Source organism: Suncus etruscus, chromosome 7, assembly GCF_024139225.1.
Source record: "Suncus etruscus isolate mSunEtr1 chromosome 7, mSunEtr1.pri.cur, whole genome shotgun sequence".
Taxonomy (NCBI): Eukaryota; Metazoa; Chordata; class Mammalia; order Eulipotyphla; family Soricidae; genus Suncus; species Suncus etruscus.
Window position 1 is genome coordinate 50,114,078 of NC_064854.1, and position 15,608 is coordinate 50,129,685.

General features: G+C 33.3%; 1 protein-coding gene across 1 annotated transcript in view; it reads right to left on the minus strand.

Moving 5' to 3' along the window:
• Window positions 1-15,608, minus strand: part of CEP170 (centrosomal protein 170) — a 140,351-nt gene that overhangs the window by 17,136 nt on the left and 107,607 nt on the right. The window contains exons 15-17 of the mRNA XM_049776649.1: window positions 10,670-10,817; window positions 8,624-8,794; window positions 4,529-4,617 (exon numbers count right to left, since the gene is read on the minus strand). Of these exons, the coding sequence (XP_049632606.1) occupies window positions 4,529-4,617; window positions 8,624-8,794; window positions 10,670-10,817 (408 nt within the window). The remainder of the gene's footprint in view (window positions 1-4,528; window positions 4,618-8,623; window positions 8,795-10,669; window positions 10,818-15,608) is intronic.

Here is a 15,608-nt window from a genome sequence, read left to right on the forward strand (position 1 = left end):
TTACAAAACTGGAAAGTTAACAAAATGAACCAAAATGAACAAAATGAACCAAAAAATCTTCAAATAGGGAGATATAAGGAAATGTTAAAGCTTAAAGGAGAAATCACTGATTGGGAATTCTAAAAACTAATCCAAAAGATCAGTGAAAGCAAGAGTTGGTTCTTTGAAAAAATAAACACATCAATAAAGCACTAGCAACACTCAAAAAGAAAAAAAGAGAAAGAAACTTAATCAACTGAATCAGAAATGAAAACAGCAGATTACTAGAGATACTAGAAAAATTCAAAGAGTAATCAGAAACTACTTTGAGAAACTCTATGCCACAAAAAAATGGTAACTTCGAAGAAATAAATTAATTCTTGGAGTCTTATAACCTATCAAGGTTGAACCACGATGATCTAGCATATCTGAACAGACCCATCATTGCTAATGAGGAAATTAAAATGATAATCAAAAGTCTTCCCCAAGACAAAAGCCTAGGTCCTAATGGATTCACTAACAAATTCTTTAAAACCTTCTAAGAAGACCTACTGCTTATACTTTTCAGGCTTTTCTAGAATACAGAAGAAACAGAAACAATCCCAAATACTTTTTATGTAGCTAACATCACCCTGATCCAAAAGCATATAGAGATAGCACCAAGAAAGAGAAACATTATCCCTGATGAACATGGATACAAAGATCCTTAACAAAATCCTAGTGCTTAGGATCAAATACTTCATCAAGAAAGTCATACACCATGACCAAGCAGGATTCATTCCAGATATGCAAGGGTGGTTCAACATAAGCAAGTCAATCAACATAATAAACCATATCAACAAAAGGAAAATTAAAAACCATATGGTCCTATTAATAAATGCAGAGAAAGCATTTGATAAGGCCCAATACCCATTGATGATAAAAACTCTCAACAAGATGGGAATGGAAGAAACTTTTCTTAATATAGTCAAGAATATTCATCACAAGCCCATTGCAGGTATTATACTCACAGGGAGAAACTAAAGACTTTCCCTTAAGATCTGGCACAAGGCAAGGCTGTACCCTCTCCCTGTTCCTATTCAATATAGTACTAGAAGTACTTAGCAAGAGCAATTAGGCAAGAAAAAGATATCAAAGGCATCCAGATAGGAAAGGAAGAAGTCAAGGACTCACTGTTTGCCAATGACATGATACTATACTTAAAAAATCCTAAAGATGCTTCCAAAAAGCTCCTAGAAATAGATTCATATAGCAAAGTGGTAGGCTACAAAATTAATGCACAAATATCAATGGCCTTCTTATACTCCAATAATGATAGAGAAAAAACAGACATAAAAAACAATCCACATAATAACATCACAGAAATTCAAATACTTGAAGTCAGCTTAACTAAAGAAATGAAGGATCTATAAAAAAAAACCTTATAAAACATTGCTTCAAGAGATAAAAGAGGACACAAGGAAATGGAGACATATACCCTGCTCATGAATTGGGAGGACTAACATCATTAAAATAGTAATACTCGCCAAAGCAATGTAGAGATTTAATGCATCCCTCTAAGGATACCCATGACTATCTTCAAAGAAGTGGATCAAACACTCCTGAAATTCATCTGGGATAATAAACGCCAAGAATCGCTAAAGCAATGCTGAGGAAAAAGAATATGAGAGGCATCACTTTCCCCAACTTTAAATTGTACCAGAAAGCAGTAATCATTAAACAGCATGGTAGTAGAATAAAGACAGACTCTCAGGCCAATGGAATAGACTATAATATTCAGAGAATGTTCCCCAATCATTAAACTTTGACAGAGAGGCAAGAAACACAAAAGGGAGCAAGGAAAGCCTCTTCAAGGTGTGTTGGGACAACTGGTCAGCCACATATAGAAAAAACCCACAAAACAAACAAAAAAAAAACAAAATAACAAAAAACCTTGGACCTTTATTTAACACCTTAAACAAAAGTCAAATCAAAGTGGATGAAAGACCTTGATAGCAGACCCAAAACAAAAAGCATATAGAAGAAAATGTAGGCAAAACACTCAATGACATTGAAATTAAAGTCATCTTTAAGAAAAAAACACCACTGTCCAAACAAGTAGAAGCAGAGATAAACAACTGGAATTAAATTAAACTGAGAAGTGTCTGCAATTCAAAATGAACAGTGACTAGGGTAAAAACTTCACCCGAGGAATGGGAGAAACTATTTACACACACTCACCAGATAAGGGTTTAATATATAAAATATACAAGATACTGACAGAACTTAACAAGAAAAATACTTGTAACCACATCAAAAAATGGAGAAAAGAAATGAACAGGCATTTCCTCAAAGATAAAATACAAATGGCCTTAAGGCATATAAAAAATGTTCCACATCACTAATTATCAGGGAGATACAAATCAAAACGTCAATGAGATATCATCTCACACCACAGAGACACATTACAAAGAACAAAAACAATCAGTGCTGGTGTGGATGTGGGGAGAAAGGAACTCTCATTGACTGCTGGTGGGAATGCTGTCTATACCTGCCTTTTTGGAAAACAATATGGATATTCCTTAAATAACTGAACTTTAAATTCCTATGATCCAGCAATACCACGCCTAGGGACATACCCTAGGACCACAAAACATAATATAATAATGCCCTCTGCACTACAATGTTCATAACAGCACTATTTTCAATAGCCAGAATCTTGAAACAACCCGGATGCCCAACAACAGATGAGTGGCTAAAGAAATTGTGGTACATCTATACAATGAAATATTATGCAGCTGTTAGAAGAAATGAAGTCAGCTGTTAGAAGAAATGAAGTCATGAAATATGCTTATATGAAATGGATTTGGAGACTATTATGTTGAGTAAAATAAGTCAGAGGGAAAGAGTTAAGCACAGAATAGTCTCTCTCAAATGTGAGATTTAAGAAAAATAAGACAGTACAATAATAACACCCAGAGACAATAGAAATGAGGGTTGAAAGAACCAGCTCATGCTAACAAGCTAATTACAAGAAGTAAATGCAATTATAGAAGTAATTACACTAGCAGCTACCATGACAATGATAGTGAAATACAATGCCTATCTTGAAGACAAGCAGGCAATGGGGGTAGGAAAAATGGGGGGCAATGGTGGTGGGAAAGTTGCACTGGTGAAGGGGGGTGTGCATTTTATGGCTGAAACCCAATTATGAACATGTTTGTAACCATTTTCCTTAAATAGAAAAAATATTTAAAACAAACAAACAAAAATAAAAATAACCCCACCAAATAACAATGAAATATCATCCTCATGCCAGTGAGTATGATTTATATCAGAAGGACAAAACAATGTATTTTATTGGATGGAAGAGAAAATTGGTTAAAAAATGAACCTTTTTCATTTTTGTGGGAATGTTATTTGGCACAGTTTTTATCGTAGGAAAATTGTCAAAATTTCAAAAAAATAAAAAAGAAAAGAGCTTCTACATAGCCTAATAATTATTTAGATATAAAATATTTAATTTTTGATGCAAGAAGGTCAGAACATATAAATAATATTTAATGTATATATAATTAGATATATGTTAATACATTTGGATCCCTAATTCTGTAGGACAGATTCTTAGATGTGGCATTGTGGAGTTATCAGTTTGCACACTTTTATCTCAAGAAATATTATAAAATTGCACATTTTTTTTTGTGGTTTTTGGGTCACACCCGGCAGTGCTCAGGGGTTATTCCTGGCTCCAGGCTCAGAAATTGCTCCTGGCAGGCACGGGGGACCATATGGGGCGCCGGGATTCGAACCGATGACCTCCTGCATGAAAGGCAAATGCCTTACCTCCATGCTATCTCTCCGGCCCCATAAAATTGCACATTTAAAAACAAAAATTTAAGTCTATTGAACTTATGTTCATAAATAGGACATTAGAGGAAGGATTATTATTAATGAAAGAAATAATTTTAAAATATTGATAGAAATACTCTTTCAGGGGAATAAAGTCTAAAATTTCTGACTTAAATACTTTTTCTGGGTTTTGAACAAACTCAGTGGTTTTTGGGCTTACTCCCAGATGTGTTCTAAGATCCTGGTTCTAAGAATCTGGTCCTGGGTTCTTACAGTTGATGAAAATGAAACTAGAAGTGAGTTGGGGGTCTTAAAAAAGACGTCAGTCTACTAACTTAAAATAAGCATAATTTTATCAAAGAAAAACTTTCTGCTATTAAAAAGTTAATAAGTGGTTATGGATATTAACCCATATATAAAGGGTCTAATATCTAGAATATTTTTTGTTTGTTTTTTGGGCCACACCCTGTGGCACTCATGGGTTGCTCCTGGCTCTGCACTCAGAAATCATTCCTGGCTGGGGGAACCATGTGGGATGCTGTGGATTGAACCTGTGTCCGTTCTGTGTCAACTGCATGCAAGGCAAAAGCCCTACTGCTGTGCTACCACTCCAGCCCCTAGAATATTTGTTAATCTTTCTGCTTCATACTCTTTAATCTTAAAAAAAGAACAGAAAACTGTTAATAATATAAGCAATGAGATTTGAATAGCAAAATGGTACCTGATCTTTCCAGCTGTTTTATCTATAGACTGTCTTATCTTCTTAGAGAACTGAAAGACTGATGAGAGCAATAGATTATCTCCCATGACCTAAAATATTTAGAGAAAAGAGCATATTACATTACCACTGTATTGTATAACTATCAAAATATCAATTACAAGTCACCACATTTGAGAAAACTTGGTAGTTATGCTATTTTAATAGTAAGATCATTAGAGTAATCTGAAACTAAATAAGATATATTGATAAAGGAGTTCCACTATAAGTTTCTGTACTATTTTTGTCATATTACTTCTAGAAAACAAAGTATTTCAGTTATTATCATGATCTATCTTCAAATCTTCAATTTAAACTATCATAAAATGAAAAATAATTTATTACCATTAAGTATATTATCTATTATTTTACCAGATATGAAAGAAAGATTAAAATGCTTATTCTAACCAAATTAGTAAATAAAAATTTCAAGTAAATTTAAGTAATTTTCTTGAAAAATGTTTAGATGTGTTTAAAATTATTCCAGCTTAAACATCTGAACAAATTAACCCTATGGTCTCTGTAACAACGGTCAACACTCAATATCCTTATTACAGTGAAATCGTGCACGCACGCACGCACACACACACACACACACACACACACACACACACACACAAAGATAAATAAGGCTTTTTTGTAATAAACCTTACTACAAAATTAGGTGGCAAGTTGCAATTAGACTTGCAAGATACAGTTTACCAAGGGTTAAAATAATGGAAAATACAGTAGAATCGTTTATTTATATCCTTTATATCCTTTCACTCCTAATAGGCACCACATCTGTTTTTCTGCTTCTTATACTTTCAAAACAGTTACTGAAATCCTTAGAAATTAATATGTAATCTTGAATAATATGCTAAAAGACTAATAGGGAATACTAGATAAAAAACTGGGAAGTTTGTGATCCCCAAAATACACTAATAGGATAGACTATACACTAGAGCTACTATAAAATATTTATAAGATGCAATTAAGTGCTACATTTCAAGATGTAATACAGTAAATTTCTAAAAGAAAACAAGTGTCATAAAATAGGATGGCATCAAGGGAAACGAGAATTTGAAAATGATAAGGTTGTTAAAGGTTAAAGGATCATTTAGAATATAATTAGTAACATAAAGGTAATGAAAGGATTAGTAACAGTTTTATTTCACAAGTCTTGAAAAAAGATTACAAATAAGAATAGATGATATATATTAAGCTAGGAATGGAAGGATAGTTTAAAGCAGGGAAAAGTACATCTCTCTTCTTGTTTTTGTTTCTGTTTTTTCTCTTTGGTTTTTGGACCCACCTGGCAGTACTAAGACATATTCTTGGCTCTAACTGCTTGCACTTAGATTGAACCCTGATCAGCTGTGTGCAAGGCCAGGACTCTATCTGCTCTACTACTGCTCTGGCCTAGTGTATCTCTTTTCTATATCCCAAAAGTACAACTCAGTGAACAGATATTAAAAAAATGCCTATTACAAATTGTGGATAAATATAGATTTTCCAATTCTTTGCAGAAATATAAATTTTGTCCATGTAGTTTTACTGCATTTAGAGGAATTTATAGTCCCACAACTCAGTGTGGAATAAGTATAGACCAAATTAAATAAATGGTCCCATTACTGACAACTATTAGGCCAGAACAGATGAAGTGTGCTGTAAAATCATCTAGTAAGTTGCAATTAAAATTATGAGCTAACTTCAAGCTTTCATCTCTGGTGAAAAGCACTTCCTACTCAGTACTAATGTAAACATCTAAAAACATATAATAATGTTTAGCTCCTCTTCGTTAATGTTAGAGATCCAGAAATGCCAACCTATAGTCAAGTACTTTCTATATTCTTCCACCCATCTCCTAATTCTATACAAGTACCACCATTGTTCTTCAATTATCTCTTTACATAGTACAATTTAAAACAATCGTTTTTCTGTGAATAAACTCATTATGTCCTTGAACTTTTCCAAAATTCATCTAATTTTCAATACATTTATTCCCTTGATTTATCATTGATAATTTATAATGTGAAATTAATCTATATTGGTCTCTGAGATGCATAAATTAGCATAATTTGGGGGCTATAGGACCACACCTGGCAGTGCTCAGGGATCCTATCTGGATTGGCAACGTGCAACTCAAAGTGCCCCATCCATTGTACTATCACTTCGGGCCCATTAACCATGAATATAAGTATGACGTATACTACTGGTCTAATGTCAACCAGTTTTTTCTTTCTTTTTTCAGGTACACTCCCTGAGTGCTTTTGATGTTTGCTTTGGGTGCTTCTGAGTGATTTCAGCAATGCTGGGAGACTATGCAATGCCAGAAGTAGAATCAGATCATCATGCATGCAAAGTAGAATCAGATCATCATGCATGCAAAGCAAAGCATATAGGCCAGTCCTCTGAATTATCTTCCTATCCCTCAATCACTTTCCTTTTTTTTTTCTTGTGAATAAATTCATTTATGTCCTAGATTTGTTCCAAAATTTGTCTACTTTTATTTTGCCTTTTGTGTGTGTGTGTGTGTGTGTGTGTGTGTGTGTGTGTGTGCGTGGTTTTTGGTCACACCCAGCAGTGTTCAGGGGAAACTCCTGGCTCCATGCTCAGAAATTGCTCCTGGCAGGTATGGGGGACCATATGGGAAGCCGGATTCAAACTGACGACCTTCTGCTTAAAAGGCAAATGCCTTATCTCCATGCTATCTCTCTGGCCCCATAAAATTTGTCTACTTTTAAACACACTTCTTTATTAATAAAATAAGAATTAAGCTACTTCTAAACCAAAACACAGACAACTGACAGAAAATTCTTTATCTGCCTCTGCTACCACAGGAGGAAGATACTTGCCTTTGACTTCAGCCATGTAACTAAGTGGTTATTAGCAGACTTGAACAAACACCTGATATTTTGTTCCTTATATAATCACAAAAGACTAAGTACTACTAAACTCACAGTATAAGCAATGTGAGAGAAATAGTACAGACTGAAGTTCAATCTGCACTTATAGCTGGGCACTATCAGTTAATTTGTGTGATAAATGCTTAGTTCTTTGTACTGAAAAGTAGCCAACCCATTTTTATGTCTTCTGATAACAGTATGGAAAACATACTGAATTCCATCCCTGGGCTTCTTACTTTTAAAAAATATCATTTTTAATATTTATTTCTGTTCTAAATATATATCTTTCAAAATTAGAAAAATATGTAGAATGAAGTATTACACATAATCTTCTGAAAATTATCACTTTCATTAAAATAAAATTAATCTTTAGATGGCATATTGCTATAAACAATTTTGATTGTATTTGGTTCAATTTATGAGCATAATACTTCTGATATAAACTTAACACTTCTAAAAATGATATAGTTCATTTTCAAGTTTTGTTACTGTCGACATTGTTATTACAAAGATAGCACTTTGTAAAGATTCAGTTTGCTACTGTAAAGGTATCAAGGATCACTCCTGGCAGTCTCAAAGGATCATATATGGTACCAAGGATTGAACTTAGGTCAATGTGCAAATCAAGTATCTTATCTTCTATGTCTCTCTGGTCCCTAACAATCTTTTATTTTAAAACAGAAGCTTAGGGTCTGCTTTTAGTCTTCTTCAAATAAATTATTTTGTCTTTTTAAAAAAATCATGCCCTACTACACTTTTTTGTTTTGTTTTGTTTTGTTTTGTTTTGTTTTTTTTTGATTTTTGGGCCACACCTGATGACGCTCAGGGGTTACTCCTGGCTTGGGGGACCATATGGGACGCCGGGGGATCGAACCGCGGTCTGTCCAAGGCTAGTGCAGGCAGGCTCCTTACCTCTAGTTCCACCACCCGGCCCCCCTACTACACTGTTAAAGAATATTTCTGACTAAAAGTTTTCAAGTTTTGCTTCTGTCATGTAGGAACTAGATCATCTGGAGCTTCATTATTTGTGTAATCAGTAAATATCAAGCTTCCTCCAAACTGAAAAAGACAGTTTTCAGCACTGTCCCTTTTCTCACTCATTTATTGAGCAGTTCATCCTTTTCCCACCATTGAGACATGCTGCTTTTGCTATTTGTTAAATTTTACTTACTTCATCCCTACTCCAGGTTCTCCGTCTTGTAATTGTTAAGTGATCGTGTGGCTCTGCTGTTTGAGGTCTTGGATCACTAGACTGACAGCTGTTTCCGTCTGATGTTTTAGAATGAACTAATGGAGGAATCTTTCGAAAGTTGAGGCTTTCATCAAAAACACGATCAACCAACTATACAGGATAAAAGCTTTTATGAGAATAATTTGAAAAGCACAGATACTGGGATTATAATTTTTTTAAATAGAAGTTATTCCTTTCTATGGTAGTAAGAAAGCATAACATTAATAGTCAATTACTCTTTTAGACAAACATTTCAAAGATATCTTTGATATTCATCTACTAAAAGTTTGTTTTCAAATTAAAAAATATAACTAGGTTAAATTTATCCTTACATAAATGATTTCCTCCACACTGAAAAGAGATGATAAATAGAAAAATCTGAGACACGGATATGGAGGTAATTTTATTCACATTGCCTTACCAGTATAAAATAATGTTCCTTTTTCCTTTAGTTTCCTATCTTGCATGATTTTCCTTTATTCTTCCTAAATTCAGGTGCCAATTTTTCCTCAGATATTAAATTAAAATTTCCAATTAAGTTTAAAAAAGGAAAATAAATAGAGGTCCACAAAGTATTTTGATCTTTAGAAAAATCTAATTAGACTATAGAAATGACATTCCAATAAAAATAATAAAATTCCATCTACTGAGCAAATTGTATATATCAAAACAAATTAACTCAGGTTTACAGAAGAAACAAATTCTATTACAATATTTAGAAACAAAAAAGCAAAAGCCACAGTTGTTTTATAAAATGTTTAATTTTACAGTCTGACATGAATATCTAGTTATGATAGTTGAAATTTAGTTGAGAGAGAAAAATAATATCAGTTAAGATGTACCAGATCTGTATGCTTTGCCGCCAATAAGATCCTTTTTAATTAATCAAAGTGATTTTATATGCACTTAAATTGAACTGATCAGTGTTTATAAGCACGTGAACTAATCATTCTACAAAGATGAATGAAACATCATGTACCAAATTAGACAATACATGGAGGGAATAACAGTAACAAAAAATAACAATGAAGTATTTGACTGTAAAAGTAATGTGATAAAAAAAGAAGCAATTAAAGAAAATATTATCACAGTTTACTAGAATTAGATATCAAGAAGGCTACTTGTTTTTGGCCACTATTAACGTTAATTTTACAAAATTTAAAACAGAACCATCTTGTTAGAGCTGATAATTTTTTTCCTAAGAGACAGGTAGTAAATATTTTAAGCTTTGATGTTACATAATCTCAAGAAAACTACTTAATTCTGACATTATAGTACACAAAAACAACCAGATGATAATTAAGTACTTATTTTTTTCAATTATCACTCCTTCTCTTGTTTTCTGCACAAATGAAGAGAGCCAAAGTGGTAAAGTACCACCAATTTATATTTAAGGATAAAGGCACTCTGAGGCAGTGAAATTCCTCTTCTTTAGAAGAGGAAAGAGCCTATATAGGCTAACAAAAAGACTTATACTAAATATATTTGTGTCTGTGTACATATATATATATATATTTAAGAAACAATACAGAAACAGAAATGTATTTATTGTCTCTGTATACTCATCAATAAAAATGTTGAATTAGTGAAAATCATAGAAATTATTTTTCTTTGCTATTAATATAATGCCTAGCTAATTTTATATCAGAGGACTTTCAAAGCTATACTTTATAGAAATTTACTCATTTATCAAATTTTCATTTTCTTTACAAATAACATTCACATTGCAAGTGAAGCAATGTACAGTATGAATTAACTAGCAGAGTGCTTATTCTAAATAATTTCATAATCTCATTTAATAGTAGACCAAAATGTTAGCCTTTACTAGTTTGTTATGAAAACAAAAGAAATCTGTTTAAAGTAAAGGTTGAAAATGCAGAACTTCATGCAAGTCAGTAAACAAAATAAAAATAAACTAAGCATAAAGCTGAAAGCAAAAGAAATAAAGAAAAGAACCTTATGCATTTCTCCATGAAGATCTCCTACCTCTTCTCTAGTGTCTATGGCAGAGCCAGGGGTGGTGGCAGCAGTGCTTACTGTGGTACTAGGGGCAGTGCCTGATGATGTCACTGAATCTATCTCTCCTGCTACGTCGTTGATTTCCCGAGCAATGAGTGCAAGATCTTGGCTGATCCTGGTAATAATTTTAGAAGAGAAATTTAATCCATTTTGAGCAGTAGCGCTAAAACAATTAGTTATAATGAAAACCAATTACATAAGATGTATATCTTATTAAGGATTTATACCCAAGACTTTTAAGATTCTTTGAAAATGTCACACTCTTGGTATTTAAAAATTTTAATTTCAAAACTAAAATTAAATTCCATGTAAGTTCTCACATTTTAAAAAATAGCTAAATATGTTAAGATATGATATGTTTTTTCTAACTACCATGAAATTCATACAAAAATTGGAGGGTGGTAAATGGAATTCAATGTGTGTGAATTTGGGTAAAAAGAACTTTATTTTCACCAAATTATAAATGAAACATAGCACTTCTCTCAGCAATAACAACAGTGAACAAACATTATTGTCAATAAGAAATTCTAGTGATTTATTCAAAAGAGGTCACATTTTGTTGCTATGGCTATCTCAAAAATATTTGCAATGATTGTCACTTCAAATTTATATTAATTCTTAAATATAACTGCAGAGAAAATATTTCATTTAGTATGTTAACAAACAGCCACAAATTACTATATCATTTTAGGCCTAGGCTCATTCCAACACCATATGGTACCTGGAGCATCACAAGAAAAGACCCCTTAGCACAAAGCTGAGAGTAGTTTCCTGAGTACCATTAAGTACGGCCACAAAATAAAAAAAGTCATTTTGGGGGGAATAACAAACATAATTGTATTTCTTTATAATTTTAGGTATTTTTTTATAAACTTAATAAATAATATTCTGAGAAGAGATCCATAAGTTTGCCTAGACTGCTAAAAGGATCTAAGATACTGAGATTAAGAACATCAACACAGTGCTTTATGCTATATACAGTATAACATGTCATTTGATAATTTCCATTTAAATCACATTTTTCACCTATATAGACTGAACAGCTGCTATCCATGATAAATCTTTAGTATGACTTATTTTTAAAAAAGAAAAATTGTTACAAAATCTACTACCATTGTATTTATAAAAATTCAGTGCAACAAGTATAAGTTTCCTAGTTATAAATTCACTACACATGAATTCAACTAAATAGAGAAAGTTTCGAAGGAAAACATTAACAAAAATGTTTATGAGGGACGAGAGAGATAGTACAGTGGGTAGGGTGCATGCCATCTAGGTTCAATCCCTAACACTACATATAGTCCCCCTCAATGCTTCTGAGAGTAAGCCTTGAGCATACTCAGGTGTAGCCTCCAAACAAACAAAAATAAGTGTATGTGAAAGTTCTGCAAATTTAAAATAAAGTTTAAAAGTAATGATTCATTATATAATATTATCACTTATATTATCAAAATTATTTATTTTATATATTATGCTATAACATAAAAGTTATAACATATTAGGTACCATCATAAAGTATATCTGCCTACTCATTTAATTCTCACAATCATGTGTAAAAGATGTATTTAACATACATAACAATTAGAAAGTTGACAAAAAATTGACAAGTTACGTGTCTATCTGGAATTAAAGATCACAAATAACAAGTGGTATAACTAGTCTGTATTACATTATGATACATTCCACATAATTCCATATGCATTTTTTAAGAACTTGCTACCATATATTTCTTTAACTTCATCTGTTTTGGTTCTGCTTGGTACAAAATCCTACAAGAAAAAAGTCTTGCCTGGGATAAAAACTCAGGTCAAAACCAGGGCACAGAGACTGTGTAGCCTATCATTCCTACCCCCAAATGAACCAGCAATAAAATATGGCATCATTTCTTTTTGCAAAGGCATACAAAGAAGGGGAAATTTTATGTATAGAAACAAGTTCTTATCTACTAGGAATAAGAACCCAAATACAGGAACTCCTCCCACCCTAAACATATGTCATGTGGACCCAACTTAGACTCCATGTTATCAGACAGCGACCATCCAATCCTGAACCCTAGATCCCAGACATTGAACCAACACAGTTTCTTTCAACAGCACCAGGAACCAAACTCCCCTTCGGAAATTCCCAATACAGCTCTGGTACCAACTTGCGTCAGTTTTGATAGGACATCCTTACAAAGAGGAAATAGCAACAACTTGATCTAAGAGTACATTGTCTTATCTCATCACCTAATGGTAAGATGAAATCAAGACACACATCTTCCTTTGATCTATGAAAAAAACAAGATCGCTAACTACAGAAGACTGACTTTGACAACCATGACTGGGCAGGACTTATTGTGGGGTCAATAAGAAAGACCCTAGCCTAGGCTTTAGCCTAGGATTTGTACAATAACCAAGATCTCTAATTCCAGAGGTCTGACTTTGACAACTGTGACTGAGCAGAACTTCTGGAACCATAATGAAAGACTCTATCCTATGTTTTGTCCTAGGATCTATGCAAAAACCAAGACCACTAATCACAGAAGACTGGTTACAACAGCGATGGAACAGAACTCCTAGAACTATAAAGAAAGTCTATCCTAGGCTTCATTCTATGACCTGTGCAAATGCCAAGATCTCTAGTTACTGAGGCATGATTTTATCATCCACAACTGAGTGGAAAGTTTCATGGCACCATAAAAAGACCTGGGGTGTGAAAATGAGCAGGTATGGAGCCTGTAGTTGGTCCAATGACAGTATGCTTCAAGGGCAGAGAAACCCTGTATCTCTAGGCCAAGGGAATTCCCTTTCTAATTTCCTAAATACTTACTGTGCCTATGCAAGAAAAATTAAAAAAAGGAAGCACAAAACCTTGCCACACCAGCCCTTCTTCCTTTTATTTATTTATTTTTTTCTGTTCTCATGCTTATTATTTGGTTGTTGTTTTTTTTGTGCATTTTTGTAGTTGCTGGTTTGGGTTTTTAATTTGTTCTTTGCTTTTTGTTTTGTGTTTTGTTTTGTTTGGTATGTTTTTCTTCTTTTTTCCCTTTCTTCTTTTGAATTGATATTTATAACCCTCTAGACAAATGCCTCCCTGTTTTCTTTTCTTTTTTTTTTCCAAACAGAACCACATAACTTGAATCATTTGGTCCTGCATCATAAATTGAGGGGGAAAAAAAAGGATGGTACCAGGACCAAATAGTCATATGTACATTGAGTAGAAATAAAAAAAAAAATGATCAGACCAAACCCAACACCAAATTCAAAGTCAACAACAACAGAATTGATACCCAATCTACAACAAGGTATACACAGAGGGAACCAGTTACACTAGCAGTCTGGGGGTGGGGGAGGCACAAAGGAAAGAGATATAAGGTGCATGTAGGAAAAAGGGATGGAGGGAGGACAACACTGGTCGTGGGAATGCCCCTGATTCAGTGCTACTATGTACCTTAAATATTACTGTGCAAGATTTGTAATCCACTGTGCTTACAGAAAAATTAAAAAAAAAGTTTTGGTGTAAATATGTGAGAAAAAAAAACCCTAAGAATTGAAGGGACTAGAAAGAAAATATAGTGGGTAAGGTGCTTGCATTACACCTGGTCAACCCAGGATCAAGCCTGGGTACCCCAGATGGTCCCCCAATCCCTATGAAAAAAAATTTTTTGAGTGCAGAGCCAAATACAAGCCTTGAGTATTGCTAGGTATATAATCAAAACAATGACCCCTCCCCCAAAAAATCTTCTAAGAATTAAACTTCTATAAGACCTCTCAATCCCTCTTCTTGGCCCCCTCCAGAAAAGATATTTGTGCTCCTATGTTAATTATAGGATTATTCATAATAATCAAAGTCTGAAAATACCACTATTATAAAAACAAATGACTGGACAAGGAAAGTATAATATACTAGTAGCATCAGCATATTACTCATCTATAAGAAAGACAAAAATACTGCAGTTACTGATACATGGATGAAACTTTAAGGCATCATGCTGAGTTAAATCAGCCAGAAAGATGCAGAATGACCTTTCTCATATTTAAGAGATAATGAATCACTGTAAGGAATTAACAAATGACCAAAGTCAACAGAACCTGGTAATGGGTTTACAGAATTAATTTTACCATGGCAGAGAGTGTAGTACAAGGGAAGTGGGACACTGGTCAAGGATATGGTATTGGAACGCTGTATGCATAAAATCCTACGATAAACAGTACTGTAAATTATCACAGTAAATAAAATTAAGTTTTTAAAAAGGAAAATAATATGTTCCTAAAGTTAGTATTATTGAAGTACGCTATATGAATGAAAAATACTGAGTATTTTAAGGGAATTATCTAACTATCCAGTAGAACTTTAGGTTAAATGAACTTTATTTGGTCATCTGTTAAAGGTTGTATTATTATAAAGCTTTGTTTATCCTAAAATTCACAAAATCAGCAGTCTGGTCACTAAAAACAAATTTGCATTTATAATGTATAAAATTAGGGCAGGAGCTACAAAACCCAATCATTTACCATAGTAATTACCAAAGAGTTTCCTTTTCACATGAAAGTATAGTTATACTGAATTTTATATGTACATTTTATAATATGAATAGACTTTGTTTTGTGGCCTACTCAGTATCAGGGTAATAATTATTATGTCACCTCACTGGCTTGCCCAGGCATGTGGCCCAGGGGTAGCCCTGGAGTTCCGGAGGAAAGAGAGATGATACCTCATTATTGTTTTGATTTGAATTTCCCTGATGATTAGTGATATGGAGCATTTTCTTATATGCCCTTTGGCTAATCTTATTCCTTCTGAGAAAATGTCTGTTCATTTCTTCTCCGCGTTTTTGGATGAAGTTAGATGTTTTTTTCTTCTTGCTAAGTTCTATCAATGCCTTGTATATCTTTGATATCAATCCTCTTTCTGATGGGTATGG